A 22,162-nucleotide genomic window follows, 5' to 3' on the forward strand; every position below is an offset into this window, starting at 1 on the left:
CCAAACCAGTACGGTGATCAGATCACATTTATTTGTGTAAAGACGGATAAAAACGGACTCAAACACTCAGTTAGAAGGAAAATATTGAAGGCAAATTCCACGGCTTCCGTGTCGAAAGGTTACAAAACAAGAAAAGAGGGAGAGGTTACACGTCTATACACTGTGCAGAAAATGTACAAAAAAAAACAATATATAGGTGTGGGTCGGGTTAAGGCAGTACAATAATAAAATACACAATATATGACAATACGTACTTTGAAAGAAGATGACAAATATATGTATTTATATACACGTAGACAAAGATACTGCATGTTTGGAGCCTTGGCCTCCTCGCGTTTCAAAAACAGGAGAATATAAAGTGGGGAGGGTTTCTAATATGTCAAAGCAAGCAACAAGAAATGGTGATTTCTTTTTTTTTTTTCATTTAGAGAATACTTTGAGAGGATAAAAAAAACAACAACTTGGATTTCAAACAGGAGAGGAAGATCACATATCTCCAAATTAAAGCTTCAATTTGTACTAGTATGGAAGAGTATTAGGAACATTCAAGAAAATTAAAATCTCAACACTGTTGACATCAAATTTTCCCTTTTTTTCTCAAAGTGCATGACGGTTTGTTTCGTTTGTATGTTTTACCTCCTGTAATTGTTTTTCTTAAGCGGCACCTTTACTTAAAGTATTAGTGTCTGGATTTATTTCAGCTAATTTTTTATAAGGTCTCATTTATACATCTGAGATTTAGACTATTTTACCAAAGCTTCAGTTTAATTTTCAGGAGGCTGCACAGCTTTTAACGTCCGACCAAAATAATGTAATAAGCAAAAAAAAAAAAAAAAAACTTTAATTGGTAAAAATATTCAAGCAATTCTACTTTTCTTCGCACATTTAGTGTTTTTGGACAAGATTTAAAAAGCACCCGTGACTCTTAAAATGCCACATTTTGCACGTCCTGCTGTAAAAAACGAAGCTTGAGCAAAAGTAAATAAAATAAAAAAAAAAACAACATCTGATTATGGTTCTCTACGTTTCCCAGAGTGTCTTTTTACAGTAAAGTTAAACATTCCTGTCATTTTAGCGGCGTCGAGATTGTTGCTTTTGTTGTTTCAGGTGCAAAAAATTTAGCAAATCTGATATATTTGAGGTTCAATCTGACAAATACACAAGATCATGGAAATCCGCTGTTCTGACAATGGAGAACGTTTGAGAGCGTTTGGGTCAAAGGTCAAGATAAGGTCCAAAAAAGTATTTTTGTCAGTTTATTTGTAAATGTTTGGAATTAAAGATTCATTCATTGATTCCAAAATAATTGTGGAAACTTCTGGGAAAGGTTAAAACGCTGGATTTCCTCCTGTTATTCCTATTTTTCTGAAAGACTCCAGTCTAAACTGTTGATTTTATCTCTGTTATATCGACAATAGAGGACTCTTTCAGGATTTTTTTTCAAATGAACTAAAAGGACAAAAATCCAGATGGTGTGTCTCCATTAAAATAGGTTTTTGGTTTAATCCTGCTTGTCGCTGCTTCAGAAAAAGTAAAGAGACACTAATAGCTCGGAGAAAATTCACAGAACAGTACAAAGTGAAGCTCAATTCAAAAAGGCACTTGACGTTTCTTTTTTTGGTAAATATTCCTCCCTATTTGTTTTATGTTCCCCCCCCCCCTCATTGAATCTATACAATAGCTGCCTTCAACTGCGTTTACTTCTGTGTTTCACTGCAGGACGGGTTGTCGATACGCAGAGCACGAGTCTAGGGAAAAAAACAAACCAAAAAAACAAGACAGAGCGGAAGAAGGAAGAGGACGGAAACGTGACCTCAGCATCCGAGACGGACAAAACATCCTCGTCTTCCACTTTGAGGTCAAGTCGAAAGGTTTTAGGATTTTATCCATTCAAAACTAAAATGTGAAGATGTTCCACACTAAACTTTACAGACTGCGCCTTTAAGGCAGGAGTCTGCAACCAGATAAAGTACAACAGCGAAATCACAAATAGGTTTGAGGAAAAGGAAAAAAAATTAAAATAGGAAAAGGAAAAATGGAAAAAAAAAATGAAAAAAGGAGGAAAAGGAAAAAAAGACCAAAAAAATCAGAATTAAAAAGAAATATATAGAAAAAGGGTAAAAAAAAAAAGAAAAAAAGAAAAACGGTTGAAAAAAAGAAAAAGAAAGAAAAGGAACAAGAAGAAAAACTAATATATCAAAATTGTACCTGTGACGCTTCATTATTGAAACCTTACTTCTGGCCATTTTTCCCGGAGGTTTTAATTCTTAATTTAAGAAAATGAACTTATTTTGTGGCTCCAGATAAAATTAGATTTGGTTTAAAAAGGTGACACGGCTCTTTTGGTTGCAGACCCCGGCTTTAAGGAGATATGAAGGCAGTCGTCTACTTATTTATTTTGAAACATTTAATACACACACCAACAGCACTAATTGTCTTTTGCAAAAGATTGCGTCTCATTTTATCACGTATTTAACTTTTTTTGTCCTTTGGCGAGTCAGACTTCAAATTAATAGTGCAAAAAAAAAATAAAATAAAAATAATTTGGCTTCAACTTTGGTTTTCGATCCACCATCAAACATCTAAATTGCAGTTGACTGTCCCTTTAAGGTTTCTGAGGCACCGTCTCCAATATCCCCCACAACAACAACAACAACACAGATGAAATAGGAACAAGAAGGGAGGTGAAGAAGAACCAAACTGGCTCAGCGACGAAGCTTTAAAATATATAAACAAGCAGCTGTTTTCGCTGAATCGTCCGTTCGTCGGTCGACGCTCAGATTTCCTTGTGCGTGTCTTTCTCTCCGTTTCTTCTTTAAATGTCCTTAATACCCTGTCTGCAAAGCAAAGGTCTCAGCGAGGAGTTGAAATGAACGTAGTTGCACTGTCAAAAGGACACACACAAAAAAAAGAGATGCATTTTATCCTTCTGAGTGTAGAGAGGGCGGGTGGTGGGGGGTGGTGGTGGGGGTGAGGGTGGGGGTGGTGGGGGTATCGTCCTTTGATTCAAAGGAATCAGTTAAGTTAACCAGACCAAACTGTCAATTTGTGGGATTCCCTCGGACTTGATTTGATTGTGGAGAAAATGTAGTGTCTTCTCATGACATTGAAAACCACTAGATCAATCCCACAGATGCACGTTAGTGTACCAGAGCGTTCACTGTGCCGTCGGGCTCCGCCCTTTTTGTGAGAAGCTGCATCCCAATCTCATAAAAGACGAGAGGAGCAGCTTGAAGCGGATCGCAAGTGGAACCGCAGTTTGCGCTTTCTGCCACACGGGGGCAGTAATCGGAAATAACTTGGGTTGATCTGCTGATGATATTTCCGAGTCCGCTCAGCTCATGCCTCTCAGCAGCAGTCCTCTGTATAGAATGGCTCCAATTGTGACGTAGTTTTCGGTTTTAAACACTAAAGTGTCCGCCTGACCCCGATGTGCACATAACTCTCAGAGCAGGAGTGAGCGATGAGGATGAACTGCTTGGTCTGGTTAAGTCCACTCGTCCTTCTACATCTTTATAAGGTCCGTCATTCATGGGAGAATTCCAAACCGCTCGTCCGCCGTCTCCTTTTGTTTTAATCCGACCAAATCTCGTCTCCTTAAGACGTCCGGCGGTGGAACTCGTTCCAAAACTTCACAGCTGTCCTGCACACTTATCGTATAAAAACACAAGAGGAACTGAAGAGAAGGTGGGTTTCCCTTCGCCTGTGCCGCTCTCCAGTCTCGGCGTTTCCGTCCCAGCGGGGATCCTCTGCCCTCCAGAAGTCACAGTTTCTATTTGTTTTCCGAGTAGCGTGTGTTCCCGTTGCGCAGCGAGGAGAACGGGAAGCCGCCGTTCCCGACCACTGGACAGTTGTTGATCTGCGGGAAAGCCAGAGGCAGGTTAGTTCCTCACGATAGAACCACCAGCTTCGACTCGGCCTCACTCAACTCAACTTTAATGGGGATGCGGTGGAACGGCGTTCGCCAGGACAGATTTATAACATCTGCTGTGAAAAGCCGGCCACCAGTTAACAGGGGAACCAGTTAATCTAAAACACCGCGGCTCGGAGACCTACCGAGCTCCTGAATCCTCTGGTCGCCGCCAGACAACAAAAAACAGAACGCCTGCACACCGTCGCTGCTTATTTCTGTGTGTCTATCTGTTTGTGATCGTCTTTGCTCACTTGGAATCTCGGCTGCACAGGTACCACGAGTAACGCAGTGGAAAAGCGTCAATAAGGAGTCGAGTCGAGTAAGGCTGAGGAGGTACTAGTGGACATTTATCTCACTACTACGTTGTTTACCTGCGTCTGCTCGTTGAAGCTGAGGTACGGCTGCTGCGGCGCCAGCAGGCCGTTGGCGTTGAGCCCGGCCGCCATCTGGCAGGACAGCGCCGCCTCGTCGGGGTTGGAGATGGTCGACATCCCCGGCATGGCAGCGCCGGCGTGCGCGGTCTGATAGAAGCAGGAGGGTTTGGAGGGGATCTGGTTCCTGCCGGGGTTCACCCCCGCCTGGTGGTGCAGTCCGTTGACGGGCCGCGGTACGGTGGCGTTTCTGAACATGCAGCTACTCGAGGGCTCCGGGTCCTGCTGGACGGGAAACGGCGCGGCGGTGGTCTCCGCAGCCCTGAACGAGGGCCCCACAGGAATCCTCTGGTAGTCAGATATCTGGCTGAGGCCCATCTGCTGCTGCCCCAGAGACCAGGACTGTCTCTGACTGTCAGCGTCCTGGGTCTGCAGCGCGAAGCGGCCCTGCATGAGCCCCCCCGGCGAGGAGCCGGCCGGAAAACTGGGCTGGTTTGAAATATTGGGGATGTAGGTTTCTGCCACTTGCTTTGCGTTGGACATGGAGGCGTTCCACTGGCCGCCCTGGAAGCCGAACGCGTAGTTCAGCTGTCTGTCCGTGGTTTGGTCCTGCGGGGCGAAGGCAGGTTGGGCGGGCGTCCTCATGGGGAGGTGCGTCTGCATCGGGAACGCCGTGTGGTTCAGTTGAAGCTGAGTGGTCGGTGCCTGCCTGATGGGGAACGCCATGTGGTCGGCGCCCTTGGCGTTGGCCTGCCTCAGGCGGTTCTGTGTTTGGGAGCAGGAGTTGGGTAAGGAGGGGTTGAGGGGCACCGAGGTGCCCGGGGATGCAGTGGCGCCCAGCTGAACAGGAACAGGAAGCTGACGGAGGCTCGGACCGTTCAACACGGGGAAGTCCATGTGGCTCAGTTTGACCATTCCCTGGCCCGGCGGCGGCTGTGGCGCCATCATCTGCCCTTTGTTGGGCATCAGCTGGCCCTGCGGCTCCAGGTTCCAGCTGAAGTTCTGCACCCCGCCCTGACCCAGGTCCTGGTTCTGCGGGTCCAGCGTGGAGAGGCAGGCCGGGATGTCGTCCAGCTGGTCCAGCAGCTGGAGCCCGCCCTCCTTCTGCAGCTGCTCCTCCACGTAGGACAGGATGTCATTGCTGATGATGTCGTTCAGGTCGTCGGTGAACTCGCAGCTGCCGACGTTCATCTTCAGCAGCGTGCTCTCCCAGCTCTTCAGCTCGTCCGGCTCCACCTCCAGCGTCTCCGTCAGGTCGCTGTCCCCGAGGATCTGCTGCAGGGTCTCCATCATGTCCTGCATCGTGGCCTCGTTCTTCACCAGGGTGGACACCTCGGGCTTGGGCGCCGTCTCTCCCGGCACGCTGACGGTGGCGTGGGTGTCCAGGAAGGCCACGTCGTTGAGCGAGGTGATGGTGTTGACGTTGTGCTCGCTGTAGATGGACTGGTCCTGATTCAGCATGCAGCCCAGCATTGAGTCCTTGCTGACCGTGTCGGTGTCCAGCTTCCTCTGCTTGGGGGCGGGAACGTCGGGGACCTCGATGGTGGGAATGGTGTCGTACAGCACCGCCTCGCCGGTGGCGAAGTTGAACGGCAGCTGCAGGCGTCTCAGGCGAAGCTGCTCCTCGCCTTCCGCATTCCTGTGGAGAAACAGACAAGAAATTGATGAAATATTCCACAAAAGAAAGTGGATCCATGAAGCTCTCACTTGATTTTACCTAATTATTTTATTTACGTACACAAAGGCATTTTCAAAAGCGGTTTTAACACTTGGCTTAACAGGGCTTTTATAAAAGACAAAAGACAAAATTAAAATGGGGAAAAATAGCTGAAACCTAAAGAAATGGGGGGGGGGGGTAAAACAGCTTAAAAGTTGTATGATTTCAATAGATGTTGAAGTACTATTTGTTTATTTAGTGTTTTGCGTACTAACCGTCAATCTGGCTACTATCCTGAGTGTTTTCTTCTTCTTTTGTCTATTTTGCCAAAAACTTGATATATGTCATTTTCTAAAAACAGCTAAAATGCCAAAATTATAATAAATAAATAAATCAGGTCCAAAAACAGTTAAAATGTCAAAATTGCAAAAGAAGGTTGGAACCACTAAAATCAGGTCCAAAAACAGATCAAATGTATTTAAATCTTCCCCATCCTGAATTGAAACTGACAAAACGCCTCTTTTGGTCATAAAGGTTGCAGAGAGAGAGAGAGAGAGGAGCTCTAAACTGGCGTCAGATCTTACGTCAGAGGCCTCTGCCGGGCCACGATGAAGTCCGGTTTGCCCGCTTTGAACACCACCCGGGCGTGGGCCTGGACCCAGACCCAGGTCCTGCTCTTCGTCAGCAGCCTGAAGACGTTGAAGCCGCTGTCTCCGGTTTTCATCACTGCAGCCAGAAGCAAGGAACCTGTCAGTCGTGCGTCGTTCCACGCTACACCGAGCCGACGGGGGGCTCGAGAGCTTTAAGAACTGGGCGGAGGACTCACTTCTCAGGTGGTTGTCGGCGCAGAACATCATGTCTGCGGCGTGGATGAAGTTGTAACCCGAACCTTTCATACAGATCTCCACCTCAGTGTAGCCCAGCACCATCTTCCCTCTGTGGACAAAACGCACAAGTCCATTTTCCTTTGGTTTGACAAAGACAAGGTTTCTTTGTTTTCCTAAACAATCTGGAGTTTGTGTACCTGGAGTCGATGCCCATGGGGGAGAAATCCATCTTGTGTTTGGTCTGGAAGATGAGCGTCTTGGTGCGGATCTCCAGGATGGACGGCGGCTGCAGCGGCGTGGCGATGGCGAAGAGAGCGAGCTGCGGGGGGACCAGCGTCCCATCGTCGGACAGCCGGTTCTGACCGTGGAGCAACTTGAGACGGCCGTGGAAGTTCAGGGCCTGCAGAACGGTGCGCCAAAGTATGAAACAACCCGAAGCCTGCTCTGTGGATTTACTGTATTCACTCCTCTGTGTGTGTGTGTTGGTGTATGTGTGTGTGTTGGTGTATGTGTGTGTGTGTGTGTGTGTGTGTGTGTGTGTGTTACCAGGAAGCCCGAGGAGTTGTCCAGCAAGCAGCGGAAGCGGCAGCAAAAGATCCTCTCCAGAAAGGAGGAGTTTTCCGGAGGGATGTCCAGCGGGTCGTAGTTTGTCACGTTGCTGAGCTCCACGCTGTTCTGAGCACCTGCAGGGGCGAGGAGGTATTGACCGTCTATGTCCACGAAAAAACACAAAAACTGCCCAACCAGCAAAGTAGAATACATCGAAATAAGATATAAACAAAAAAAATAAAAAATCCAGAGGAGACACAAAACTCTTAAAAAACAAAACAACAAAACATAAGTACATGTCCACAAATATATATAAAAAATAAACAGGAAGTGACAAAGAAGCAGAAAGACAACAACAAACCTAATGAAACTGGACTTTCTAGTACCTATAGGACTGATACTGAAAGTCTCAGAAAGTGGACTTTCTGGTACGGATACTAGACTTTCTGGTATCAATACTGGGCTTTCTGGGGCTGATAGTGGACTTTTTTGGTACTGATACATGACTTTCTGGTACCGATACTGGACTTTCTGGTACCGATACTGGACTTTCTGGGACTGATACTGGACTTTCTGCTAACGATATTAGACTTTCTGGTACCAATACTAGACTTTTTGGTACAGACACTCGACTTTCTGGTACCGATACTGGACTTTCTGATATAGGGCTTTTCCGCCGAAAAGAACCAGGTGCTTGTTCATTGAAAAATAAAGAAAAAATAAAGAGTGAATGAGCTTGGGGCTTATTTTTCAACATTTCGGAATGACATTGTGAATTTCTGCTCTTTTCACTTTATTTCAGGGTGTGTCAGAATCAAATGCAGCTCTATAGACGTTTTCAATGGCAACCTACATAAACACACGCTTTATTAATTCACCCTGTTATTATAATTTGTTTCTGGAAAGACAAGGAACTGGTGCTAAATCTGGCCCTGGCCCCGAACTCGCACCTGGTTCTTTCTGGTGGAAAAGCCCCCATAGCGGACTTACCGGAACTCATGGTGCCGTCACTGTTTGGGTTTAGCGAGAAATGAAGCTGCCGTCTGAAGAGAGCTCGGTCGTCTGTGTGGATGAGCTCGAACACGCTCTGATGGACGACGTCCGACTGAAAGAGAAGACAAGCGACGTCTCGTCATCATCATCACCACCGAGACGAAATAAAACCCTTCTGGTCAAGCGACAAAAATCTCAAGATTCACGAGTGAAAACGAAGGATCAAGCACTGGTTTGGTCCTCAATCCTCCCAGGCCAGACGTCTGGAGGGCTCTGACAGCAGAGAGCGAGGTGCTCCTTCTGGTCTCAAGAAGATTTCTTCTGTTTTACAGCCGCTTTTATTTGTGGCCCGATCTCCTCCACCGCTGCACCCGCAGCTGCTCTTTAAATAAACTTTAATACGCTCGTAAATAGGCGCAGCAGCTGGTTAGTTTGGGGTTTTAGCGGCTCCTGCGGCCTCGGGAACAAAGTGTTTCCTGCCCCTGTTTCAGATGTGTGTGTGTGTGTGTGTGTGTGTGTGTGTGTGTGTGTGTGTGTGTGTGTGTGTGTGTGTGTGTGTGTGTGTGTGTGTGTGTGTGTGTGTGTGTGTGTGTGTGTGTGTGTGTGTGTGTGTGTGTGTGTGTGTGTGTGTGTGTGTGTGTGCTGTGGACCACGTGCATCCTGCCCGGGTGACGGCGGCCATCTTTAACCCCGGTTCAAACGGATGTGTTTACAAGTCAAGAGTTCAGAGTCGACAAAGCGCTTCGGTTCTTTGCACTCAGATACAAATAAGGACCCGATTACACAACGTTTCAAGCGAAGATGCACCATTTTTGCATTTTCATTTCAGAATGGCATCATGTCGACACGGCAACGTTTTGAAAACAACGTCTGTTCACACAGAAACAGCTGAAACGCTGAAAAGGATGTGGTGTTCATGTCGGGCCACTAGTGGGTGTTGTTATTCGTTATTGAAATTGTTATTCTTCATTTTCATGTGCAGAAAAAGTATTTACTACGGCGGTGGTGTGCAATGTGCATTAGCGTCGTTTTCAAAAGCTTGCACTTTCCCGAAAACGTATTCAAAAAGTTTTCCTCAGACCGCAAATGAGAAGGAACATTTTCCAAAAGTTACCTTTTTCCCCCGTTTCCATGGAGACAGAAACTATTCGAAAATGTCATTTTCCCATTTCCATGGAGACAGAATGTATTCGAAAAGTTGTTATTTCGCTGGTATTTCCCCCAAAAAATTTTATATGAGACCATCAAGTCTAAATTTGAAACTATCTACAAGAAATGATAAAAAAAAGAATTGAGAAGAATAAAATGTTGGAATGGTTAAAACATATTTCAAGTGTTTTCCAATGTTATTTATACATCTTGTTAGAAATAAACGCTTTTTAGAAATTTTCTAAACATATCATTTTTGTTTAATGTAATATCCTACAATTTTTAAAAATAACTTTTTTTTAACACCATTTCTGTGATGTTTATTACATTTGCAGATATATCTTTGTGAATTAGAAATAATTTCTGTCTTTTTTTTAAAAAATCCAGAGATATGTTCATTATCATTTCTTGTTTTCCACTTGTATATTTTCCTAAATATTGGGGGGAAATTATTTCATTTTCATAGCTTTTCATTTAAAATGAGAAAAAAAATAATATTGAAATATTTCTATGGAATTCTCCATTATTATTTACATTTTTACAGATTTAGTTAGTCATTTTTTAAATATTATAGGATTTTTTTCTCAATAAATTATATATATATATATATATATATATATATATATATATATATATATATATAAAATCTATCTATATCAGCCGTGATGTTTTATGGAGAAAAGGTTGCTCTGGGTTCACTGGAGCAGAAGTTTCTGTTGTTTTCGCTGCGCGATCGCCTCGTTTCTATTGGCTGCTGGATTCAGGAAGTGAAGTTGATCAATGTCAGAGCAACATGAGGGTTCAGGAGGTCAGCGAGGTGGAAGTGGGCAGGAGTCACTTCTGTGATGGGATCATTTCTGGTACAGATGATTGCACCCAAAGAGAAAAAAAACATCCTTTTTTTTGGGGGGGTGGGGGGGGGTTCAATCTATCATCAATTCATCCTGTTTTTTTTTACCTGATGGAAACCAAGGAAGTCATGGATGGTGGGGGACGTGTAGAAGACGTAGCCTTCGGCCGTCACCACCAACACGAAGCCGTTCAGCGCCTGCAGACACACACACACACACACACACACACACATATTGCTTGTGTTTAACCCTTTCACTCCCATCCTGTCCCTCCCATCAGGTTTGAACTCACCTGAAGCAGCAGGTCTCCCTCCGAGAAGGAGACTCCATCAATGGAGGCCACGACGGAGCTGGACGGCGTGAAGGAGGAGGCGGCGGTGGCGGCGGAGGGGGCGGATGAGGTGGACGGAGTCGACGCGTTCCTCCCGAACATCAGGCTGCCCTCGCTGGTCCAGCTGGAGCTGCTCTGAGACGCCTTCAGAGTGGCTGCAGGAGGAAGACAGGTTGGGTTGAGATTATCTGGAGCGTCACCACAAAATGGGAGCTTTAGATTGTCGTCAACAGGGGAGGATAATACCAGAAACCCACCTCTGGTAAATTTTGCGGTACTAGTATAAATATGGAATCTCATGTGATTTACAATTGAGCCTGTATTTCATTTTAAATCTCCGGGGTGCGTTGCTCTGCGGCGTGGACGTCTGCAGACACTCCATCATCGCTATAATCGCCAGTTCCTGCAGCCAGTATTTGTTTGCACTTGCGTTCTGGCGTACTTGTGAAACGTCACCAGTCGGAGAGACCAAGTACTGATCCAATTCAAAGTACACATCTCGCCGAGTACGCATGAAATATCCGGAAGTGTTCTGGCTCCGCCCACTTCATTGAAGACGCATCAAGACCGGATTTGTTTGGAATATGGAAGCCAAATTATCCATAATGCACTTGGCAAAGAAATAGCGGACATGAGTTGTCACGTACTTGCAAGAACGTACTCGCCAAGTACACGAGTACGTACTTGCAACTTTTGTTTTCGGAAGCTGAAAAAATGCTGTAAAGGTGCAACTGAAAGACTAAAAACTGAACTTTGCACATTTTTTTCTACGCATCCTGGTAGTAAAACAAGAATTCTAGCAAATCGCGGCCAACGAATCTGTATAGTCGTGAGAGTTTTCACTCTAACACACCAATCTCTGGAAGCTCTGGTCTACAAACCAGATTAAATGTTGAGAAACCACCAAAGAAATCTGAAAAAAACATCTGAGGAAAGTGAACGGTGAGAAAACAACACACGCACTAAAAAAAAAAAAAGAGGAAGGGCTGATCCGTCTATCAGGGTGGAGCCGCCCGATGCTTCCTGTCGTCTTACAACACAGCTGTCACTCTCCTCTTCCTCCTCTTATCGCCGCACGAAAACAAGAGAAACAGAAATAACCGCCGGGTGAAATCCCGAGAGAGGAAGCAGGTGGAGGAAGCCAGTTTAACGGGGCGACGGACGGATGAATTTAATCTTAGTCTGGACCCTCTTTCAGCTATAAACACATTCACAAAGTGATTCACAGCTTTTCTAGAGGTATCTGGAGCAGATACCATGCTTTCCCTTTAAAAAGGAGTCGCCAGCTTGTATTCCCACGTATCCAGTCACGTCTTTAAATCAATTCTTAAAATTTATTTGGTGAACAAATGAACCGCTAGATAGCATGCTGGATGGATGGATGGATGGATGGATGGATGGATCTCCAGTGATGTAAACCAGAAGCCTGACAGTGGACTAAAATCTTCAAGTGAAGGACCAGAGCAGAAGGAAAGAGTCCAGTATTCTCGGAGCCACAGAAATCCCAGCAGAGTCTAATGATCTGGGTTTTGGAGACGACAACATGCCGGCGAGCGACCAAAACCAGAAGAGTCGGTCAAACCCACACGAGGCATAAAGAGAAAGGAGCTGGCTCTTTAAAAACCTCCTTCCCGGGTCTTTTACATTTCATCCAAAACCGTCGCATAACGCGAGTTATGGAACATCAAAATTCCCCACCGAGCCCAGCAAGCTGCACCAGAAGGCAAATCCTTTGTGTGTTGAGAGAAATCAGCTGCTTCAGCAGCGGAAAATGTGAGGTTTGGATTTATTTTTATTTAATTAATTTTTTTAAATGGCACAGCGATGCCCTCTCACGCCGATTTACAGCCCGCCACGTTGTATTTATTGTGATTGGCTGCGCGGCTCATTCCCACACATTTACACACATGCTGAGATCCCCCGGGCTCGGCAGCGTCTAATCCCAGAGACAACACGCGGATGAGCTCAATCCCAGTCCGTGAAGTCACGTTTATCAGCCAGTCGCTTCAGCTGGGGACGGAAAGAACAGCCAGGAGAGGAAAACAACAACAAAAGACATATTCTTTATTTTTTATTGAGTTTTCATGGTGTTTTATGTGTTTAAAATCAGTTTATCACACGTCAGTTTATTCATTCCTGCGATTTTCGTGTAGAAATCAATTTTCTGAAAAATTACCACTTATCGGCCATAACATTATGACCAACATACAGTCAAATACTACTAAAAATTACAATCATTTCCACATAAAGCTCATTTCAAAGCTGATGATCGAAAGAAAAAGTACAAAATCCAAAAGAAAAAGTGAAAGTGTAGAGGACCGAGACAGGTGCCATGGGGAACTCCCAGCACTGTTTCTGAAGTGGTTAAAAAAAAAAGAAGAAAGCCTCTTCATTCACCCCGCTAACCCCACAAAGCCTGGCGTTTAACGAGGAACAGCGGACTCCGATCCACTTCCAGAGCTCTCATAAAACCGGAGAGACACCCACAAACCGCCTCCTCTTCTTCTTCTTCTTCTGTGTTTTTCTTTTTGCAGCCCCGTCCCCTGCTGTATGTGGAGGCTTTGCCCTGATCAAACAGGGTTTCCACTCCAAACTGGACATTAATCCAGCTCGCATGGTCGGACGGGGACTTTACGGGGCCGTAAATGTTTACATGACTCATCAATCTGTGGCGCTTTGAAATCACCTCTTAATCCCAGTTTCACAGGCCAACATTCATGTAATCTGCATTAATTCTGCTTTGTATGCATTTATTCCTACGTAAAAGCTGCTTTTCATATTGAAGTCGACTCCTCCGTTTTCATCCCCTCTTTCTTTGACGACTGCAGACTCCCCTGCACGCCTCCCCCCCCCCCCATCATCCCTCCATCTCCCAACACCCGCTCTGAAGCACTTCGTGGTTTTTCCCTCCACTTTGAAACCAGAGAGCTGAAAGGAGGCATTGTTCTGCATCGCGTCGGACTGCGGAGCGGAGGAGGAGGAAGACGAGGAGAAGGAGGAGGAGGAGGAGGAGGGGTGACAGGAGAGATCGGGATCGACGACACTCTCTCGCCCCGTCGCTGCAGGTTCGGACATGAAGAGCGAGGACTTTGCCGGAGCGGAGTGGGTTTTTCCCCTCCGAGAGCTCCCGCCGTCATTCCCCATAAATCTTCCCCCGTGTGCGTTTTTAAAACTTGTATCACCTCTTGTCTGCTGGGAGTCGCTTCCTGTGATGTTTGCTGTCGCCTTGATCAGCGACATTCGCCCCAGACCTCACGTGGCCTGCCATTATATGTCCACCAGGGGGCGCGACAATCAACCGACAACTCATTTATACTGTAGATCCATCAGAATGATTATTACCAAGAACAAACTCAACTCCCAAGTACAATATACTGCTGGTATATATCCACTAGGGGGCAGTACAATACGAAAACAACTACTTTTTTTTCCATAGATGAAAGAAAAGGCACTGAAAAGTCCCCAGAAGACCAAGGAAATCTAAATATCCAAGCACTGCCTAATAGAAGAGCACCCCCCCCGCCACTTCCAAAGATGTGGAGGGTTCGGTTACCCTGGTGTACAGTGACCGTCTGCTCATTAAGGTGCATTAACATTTAAAACCTCTCCGTGCACGACGATTCTTCCGCTACTTACAAGGTGTCCGCTCTAATCGGGTCCGCTCGTCACAATTCTTTTGGCCGTCTTTTTCAAAACTTGATCGTCCAAATCACGGCTGGACGGCTCGCTGCCTAAAACTATACATGTTCCCGATAGACACGCCCCCCCCCGGTGGCTTGCACTCGCGCACTGCACGTCTATTGGGAACTTTACCGTACATATGAAACTTTGGAAGCCGCATTTTAAAGGTTAAACGTGTTTTGCGCCTCCAGTTAAATCTGATTCAGTGGAAAGTCACAAAAACGGGTCATTAGGGTTGCAGACCCCCGTGATAAGACTATATTTCTCAAAAGTAGTCATAAAAGCAGCAGTTTTACACTAAAAGTTGAGTTTAATTCAGCGTTTAAGACTCATCTTTTCTGGTTCTCTTAGTAATAATGCTGCATAGCCGGGAGATTTTATTTTCTAGGCTGTCTGCATTTATTCGGAGCCACACAAATGGTGGTCGCACACCTGAAACGCAGGTTTTCTAATCAGCGGCCTCTCGTCCTGTTGAATGTCCGTCTGTCAGTGAAGTTTTAACGCTTCCATTGTTTTCTGGCTTCTGTTCTTCCTGCTCGCCTCCTTCCCAACGCCAGCATTGCTTGCTGCTGCTGTGACTTCCTGCTCTGCGGTTTTTGATAACCACAACTAGTTCACTGATGGCCGCACCCACAAAAAAATAAAATAAACATAAAAAATAGGTAAACAAGCCCGACGTCCTGAAGCATGTTCAGAAAACCGAATAGCATCAAAAGATTTCAAACAAATGTGCAGCTGAATGTGAATATGAGATACCAAATGTATCGATTATTTACCCGTGTTGGAAACACATAAGAGGGAAATGGCAGGGGACCCAGGATCAAGCCCTGTGGAACCCCACTAAACAGTCAGCCTCTTACCTTCTCCATGACGTACGTAATTTAAGAAGTATTTTTATATCGATGAAACATATTTCATTCGAGCAACTCTACTTCACTCTGCTAATTACACAGTGTTTTTGTAGTGCACAGTAACTACCAACAGGGGGCAGCACGAACCAGAAAAATGACTAAATACGGTGGAAGACAAAACTTTTTTTTTTTGTTTGGACTGGGACTTTTAGGTGAGGAAATTTACTACAAAGAGGAGGAAAGAAAGAAGAAGAAGTATTTATGATTTCCAAGTATGTAAAATAATCCGTTCCTGTGGATCTGCTCCGGCCCTGACCCTGCTCCTCCTGTGACCTCTGACCCCGGGTCTGGAGGAGACGTCTCAGCGTTTACATTCCCGGGGTTTGATCCTGCACATGGCCCACCACACCCACATGGAGCGTACCAATCAGTCATGGAGGAGGGGAAGGTTACCTTCAGCTCTGGAGTTCCTCTGCACAGTATTTATTTAAGAGCAGAGCAGAGTGAAGCTCATCACTCACTGAGTGAGAGGGTGAATCCCACCCCCCACCTCCGTCAGCTGAATAAGGGCTGAAACAGCTCCACGCTGCAGGTGCGTCACTGTGGGAGGTCAAGTTCATGTCACCAGTCAGTCAGTCTCTCTCTGGGAAACACGGCAGGAAGGAAAACAGCCTGAATAAAAGTATCTTGAAAAAATATCCTCAATCATACAAGTTAATGTAAAACATTATGTCGGATCAACACAAATACACTGTAAAAAGTGATAAATACATGCAGGAAAGTAGTACGTCCGTCATGCTGGGTAGTAGTAGAAGGAGAATGTGGAAGTGGAAGTAGAAGTGAGAGTAAGTAATAGTAGTAGAAATAGGCGTAATAGTAGTAGAAGGACAAATAGTAGTAATAGTCGTAATAGTAGCAGTAATAGCAGTAGTAATAGTAGTAGTAGTAGTAGTAGTAATAGTAGTAGTAGTAGTTCAAGCAGAGGTGGTAGTAGTATACGTATTTACAATAGTAGTAGTAATGGCAATAGTAGTACAAGCAGAGGTGGTAGTAGTAGTAGTAAAAGTAGCATAGTAGTAGTTATAGCAGTAGTAGTAGGAGTAGTATAGTAGTAGTCATAGTAGTAATAGTAGTGGAAGCAGGTGGTAGTAGCAGTAGTAGTAAAAGTAGTCAGAGTAATAGTGGCAGTAATAACGGGTGATTGTAGTACAAATTGTAGTAGTAGTAGGGGTAATTGTAGTCGTAATAGCATTAGTAGGAGTATTAGTGGTCAGTAGTACTTGTGTTAGTCATAATAGTAATAGTAGTATTAGTAGGAGTAATAATAAGAGTAGTCGTGCAGTTGTAGTATTGAAAACAGAGAACTAATATTAACATATGAATAATCGATTAAAGCCAGATAAATAAAACAAGTAAATAAAGGAATATATCAGCAATTATTTAAATATGACACCTTTATTATTATTATTACCACGAATGATCAGACTGTCGTACTTAACGGTGAGATAATGGCCAGATGGAGGCGTCATGAGAAACTCTACGTTGTTCATTGATAAAAATCTATCCAGGAGAATTCCGTGATGCTCAGATGGACGAGGGCGTCAGTTTGAGCGTTAAAGAAGCAGGAGAGGTGAATGTTGAGAAAGAAGAAGAAGAGACGGTGATGTAGACCAGAGCACCACAGGAAGAGAGGACCGAGAGAGAGAGAGAGAGAGAGAGAGAGAGAGAGAGCAGGAAGGTACTGCGCTGGCGTTAACATAACTCCTGGAAACAGCAGTGGTTTTGCTCCTGCGGAACTGAACTCTGCTTCTTCCACACAAACACACAACTCAGTCTCGCGTGAGAACTCTTCACCCCCAGCATCCTGAGCCCAGAGGAGGAGAGGAAGGAGGAGGAGGACATTGAGAGGGGAGCGCACACACACACACACACACACACACACACACACACACACACACACACACACACACACACACACACACACACACACACACACACACACACACACACACACACACACACACACACACACACACACACACACACACACACACACACACACACACACACACACACACACACACACACACACACACACACACACACACACACACACACACACACACACACACACACTGATGGAGGAGGAAGAGGTGGAGGAGATTGAGGAGGAGGAAAAGGAGGAAGAGGAGGAACAAGAGGAAGGGGAGGAAAAAGCGAGGAAGAGGAGGAGATGCCAAAGCAGATGCCGGTAAACGTGCAGGTTAAACCAACATGGCGACTTGGAGGCGGCCATGTTGGTCAGGGTATTATCTGTGGTTATGCCCTGAGTGCCGACTGACAGGCGGTTTCTCCAGCGCAGAGGCTCGGCAGGCCGCCAGCCGGGTCACGTGTAAAGAGTTTATTTAGACAAGGGAGTGAGAGGGAAAGAGGAGCAGAGGTAGATGTGTGTGTGGGAAGGGGGGGGCTTTTCAAAGATGTTTTATTGAGGAAAAGGTCTCACTCCTGCCAGGAACATAAAAACGGGCCCGAACGCAACCGAATGCACCAGAGATGCGCTTGTATAAACTATGCATTCAGCCCTCGTGCACATGCAGATTAATGCAGGTGTCACATCGAAACATGTCTGAAACACATGGACAGGACACAAAGTGAAAAGTATGTAAGTAAACAGACCCAGGGACATGAGTGATGTGTTACTGGCAGAGAAGTGTATTTCTCTTTCACTTGTTCCAACAGAACTTCTCACTGACTGAAATATCACGTCTTTTTTTTTTTTTTTTTTTTTTTTAATTGTTGCTGAAACGTTCATATTCCTGTGTCCCTGTAAAACCTTAAAAGTTGAGCCAGCTTCTTTTCATTAGTGTCGCCACACGTCGCGGGAGCTACGAGGAGGAAGTGGTCGCTTTGAGGCGCCGCTGTGGTGAAACAGTCACACAAAGTCGGCCACGCTTCGGTGTCAATTCAGAAATTTCACGTCCTACAAAAATCAGAAGCAAAATAAAAAACATTCACGCAAAAACAGGGTCGATTTGGTTCCATAGTGTGAATGTAGGTGAATTTGATGGCGCTTCAATGTGAGCAGAGCAGTACGGAAGAGGGTTAGGACCAGTGTGAATAAAAGAAACTGAGTTCTGATTATTTTCTCACAATTCGAAACTCAGAATTCTGACTTTTAAACTCAGAATTCTGACTTTTAAACTCAGAATTCTGACTTTTAAACTCAGAATTCTGACTTTTAAAGTCAGATCTCTCAGAAGAAAAAAAAAAGTCAGAATTTTGAGTTTAAAGTCAGAACTCAGTTTATTTATTTGTTTTTCCCCACAGTGGCCCCAATCCTCTTCCGTGGAGCAGCTATCAGCAGCACAAGCTAAAGACTAAAGCTCAGCTCGCGCTCTCGGCTCCCTGCAGCCCCGGACTCAATCAAATACAGACTGCACGTCTGCGCGGCTCTGCACAACATGGAAACACAATCCGCCTGAGCAAATATTAAAACACAAGACATCAGCTCTGATCACAGCTGCGGAGAAAAGCGTCTTGGCGTGAGACACTTCATCTTCCCCCCACATTTTGACTAATTTAAAACAACAATGACAGAGTCTGGCGAGAGGAAAGTGACACGTTTGCAGGTGCTGATGTGTTGCCGTGCGGGAAGAGTGTCTAATTTTCAGATATCCCATAAAGCGAGGGTATTTCATGCTCATTATCTGACAATTAAAGTGCTATTCTTCTAATTCCCTCCGTCTCCGGCCTCTTCCTGACTCACACCAGACATGGACCACCTGTTGCTCTTCCCTAATATAAGAAAACGATACGACATATAAGTTATGAAACGATACGTTAAAAGATAAGAGCATCTCGTCACAGCCCCGAAACTGTGAGTTAGTTAATAAAAACACAATGGAAGCGGCTCCCGACTCTTCTCAATGAAAACACAAGAGTGAGAGTGTGAGGTCGTCCACACACGCAGCGAGCAGACGTACATGTGAGTTCACCTCCGAGCTGAATGCGGCGGAACAGGATGGGCGGGTTCCAGATTACCAAATACGACCAGCGCTTGCAGCACAGCGACAACAAGGGGAGAGAGAACGTTCACACAAAACACGGGAGGCTTACCTGCAGGCGAGGAGCGCGCCGCCGCCACGGGGACGAAGAGGAGGAGGAGGAGGAGGAGGATGAGGAGGAAGCACATCACACATGAAAGAGAGACAAAACAAGGTCACGAGTGAAAAGTGAAGCATCAGGTTGAGCAGGTCTTCAACAAGCAGTGTGTGTGTGTGTGTGTGTGTGTGTGTGTGTGTGTGTGTGTGTGTGTGTGTGTGTGTGTGTGTTCACGTGCAATAACACAGAGTTCGCTCTTCTGAAGCGTAACTGTGTCTGTTTCTGCATGTCAGTCATGCGCAGCCTCCTTTATTTCATTATCGAGGCTGTTGGCCTCCATGTTTTGGGTCTTGGAGCGAGCATGGAGTGACTTTCCAAATTCCCCCCCAAAAAAAGAAAAACTTGAGTTATGTATCGTCTTTCTTTGTTATGACGAGCCCACCAGGCTTTTTCCATTTCTTTGTGACTCAAAAAATCCAACCAGGAGCCTTTGCTGTCATGTCCAACTCTCCCTCTCTCTCTCTCTCTTTTTCTCTCTGTGTGACTGCAGCGAGGGAACTATGCTGAACCCCGTTTGTACCAATATGGACGCTAAAACTACCAATCTGAACTATAAAACTACCAAAATGGATTGAAAAACGACCAATATGGATGATAAAATAACAAAATGGGAAAAAAAAAAAGTCCCGGTTGCAGTGGATCCAGGCACCGCCGTCTTTTTTTTCAAGGTGCAGAGACCAGAGACGTCTTTCCTGCCAAACCCAGAGACGCACATCAGAGCGGAGTTGCGACGCCCCGCAGCTCTCGGCATGTTTTCTTTCATTATCACTCGGCTGCACGCACTGGGAATCCATTTGCTTTTTTTTCCTAAATAGATTTTTGGGGTTTTTTTGGGAATCCAACCCGTCCAACGTAAACTCCGGCTGAGCTGGCCACACAGAGCCCAGAGCGCGCCGCTCGTCCCCCCCTCTGGACGCCGTCACCGCAGAATGCGGCCTCGGGAATCATCCAGCCGAGCGTGGCGACGCCACGGGAACGCTTCAGCTTCAACGTCACGCAACGTCACATCACCTTCTAACTGTGGAAACGCGGAATCCAGTCTGAACAGCCACAAACTGCTGGAAATGAGCCCAAACACCTGTGGATAGAGAGCTTCAGAATCTGCTTGAAAACTCAATGTGTGTCGTTTATGTGTTCATGGTAGAGTGTTTATCTTTTCTCTTAAGGTACAGTGTATATTTTGCTTCTTCGGGTTCTAGATTATTAAGTAATTTCCAACATGCTGCAATACTTCCCACATAAATGACAGAAACCTTCCAGCGCTATGACGCTCAGGCTCTTCAAGACGCACAACTTCTTCAGCGTCTTCGTTAGAATCGCCTCAATAACATGCCGAATCTCCAGAGGTGCGGGTCTGATTGACGAGATTGGCCATTATCTCCGGGCAAATGAGTCAGAGAGTCAAATACGAGACCCCGGCTCGGTCCGTCTGAGTCGGGGGAATCTCTCGCCTTCCCTGGCAGCGCCGCCGGGGAGGGCGACGGGTTTCACTTGTCCTAAAAATACACGCCAACCCGGCTAAAAATAACCGGCCGACGGCTTCCAGCACGGCGTCAGCTGCTGCGATCGGAAACACATGAGGAGCCACCTCCAAACAGCTGGAGGCGGTGTTCTGAGTGAGTGTGTGGAGAACTGCACCGTCACGTCTCCGTGATTAATAAAAGCTGTGAAAGACACACACTTACGCCACTTTTGCAGAAGCTGAGCGGAAACACGTTGTGACGGTAAAAGAAAGGGATCATGCATCACGTGTTCGCCGTCGCCCACACAGCCGACGCCAATAAAGCCACCATATTTTTTTTTTTTTTGCGTCCAGAGGAGCTCCAGGTGTGTGTGTGTCACCTGAAGGGTTAACATGGAGGGCAGCGCAGCGCGAGCCGCGCTTACACAAGCCTTTGTTTTGGGTGGTTTGGCCCCGGTTCGCCGACATGTCTGAACCGGCTGGAAGGAGGCGCCGGCTCCTCTTTCATCTGCAGGAGCTCAAGTATGTAAACAAACGCGAGGAGCTCGGGGGGCGGAGCCGAGAAGACCCGAGACGAAACGAGGCCAGTGGGTTTTTCAACCATTTGAATGTTGGATCACAGGAGCTGCATTCAGAATCTGCTGTGTCTGTGTGGAGCTGGACTGGCTCCGCCCACACATGCCCATCTATGGGAAGAGGAGGAAGTACTTCCTGTCGTGGTGCCATGTGCCAGAGCAGAGCTGCTTAACTGTGGGAGGAGTGAAAGGGATACCTTGATTGTGATTGGCTAAACCCCCGATGACACTATATAGGGTTTGATTTCTGATTGGCTGGTTGGAGCAACACACTCAGGGAGGGAGAGGACAAACTTTCTAAACTTCTGGACGTCATACCAGGTGTGGGGACGATTATTACTGATGGAAAACCTTTAGAAAGTCTATTTTGCATCAAATTACAACTGATCAAATTTGTGAAAGATAATCAAAAATAAACATTTACTTTTTAATCTTTTGGTGGAGCCATTTTTGAAAATGGACACTAATTTGTGTAAAATCTCGATTTGTTCTCACAACTTGTGGCTTTTTCTTTTAATTCTTTGCGTCAAAGCGACGGTGAAACCTTGAATGAGTCAAACTAATGTGACCGTCCGATACTTTGGTGATCTACATGCTGATCTGAAGAGTCACGGTGAGTCGGACCGTGACGAGCCAACATCTGCGGATTATCTAATATAAACCAACTCACACAAACAACTGATTCACTGATATCTGCCGCGGTGTGTGTGTGTGTGTGTGTGTGTGTGTGTGTGTGTGTGTGTGTGTGTGTGTGTGTGTGTGTGTGTGTGTGTCCTCATGATGTCCTGATT

General features: G+C 45.7%; 1 protein-coding gene across 1 annotated transcript in view; it reads right to left on the bottom strand.

The window, feature by feature from the left end:
• Positions 1-22,162, bottom strand: part of LOC308127601 (aryl hydrocarbon receptor-like) — a 37,067-nt gene continuing 14,905 nt past the window's right edge. Inside the window, exons 3-11 of the mRNA XM_080492734.1 lie at positions 10,603-10,796; positions 10,418-10,507; positions 8,308-8,422; positions 7,315-7,451; positions 6,966-7,168; positions 6,768-6,877; positions 6,526-6,667; positions 4,285-5,923; positions 1-3,859 (exon numbers count right to left, since the gene is read on the bottom strand). Coding sequence (XP_080348860.1) covers positions 3,773-3,859; positions 4,285-5,923; positions 6,526-6,667; positions 6,768-6,877; positions 6,966-7,168; positions 7,315-7,451; positions 8,308-8,422; positions 10,418-10,507; positions 10,603-10,796 — 2,717 coding nt within the window. The 3' untranslated portion in view covers positions 1-3,772. The remainder of the gene's footprint in view (positions 3,860-4,284; positions 5,924-6,525; positions 6,668-6,767; positions 6,878-6,965; positions 7,169-7,314; positions 7,452-8,307; positions 8,423-10,417; positions 10,508-10,602; positions 10,797-22,162) is intronic.

The sequence above is a fragment of the Lipophrys pholis genome (assembly GCF_963383615.2).
Source record: "Lipophrys pholis genome assembly, chromosome: 23".
NCBI lineage: Eukaryota > Metazoa > Chordata > Actinopteri > Blenniiformes > Blenniidae > Lipophrys > Lipophrys pholis.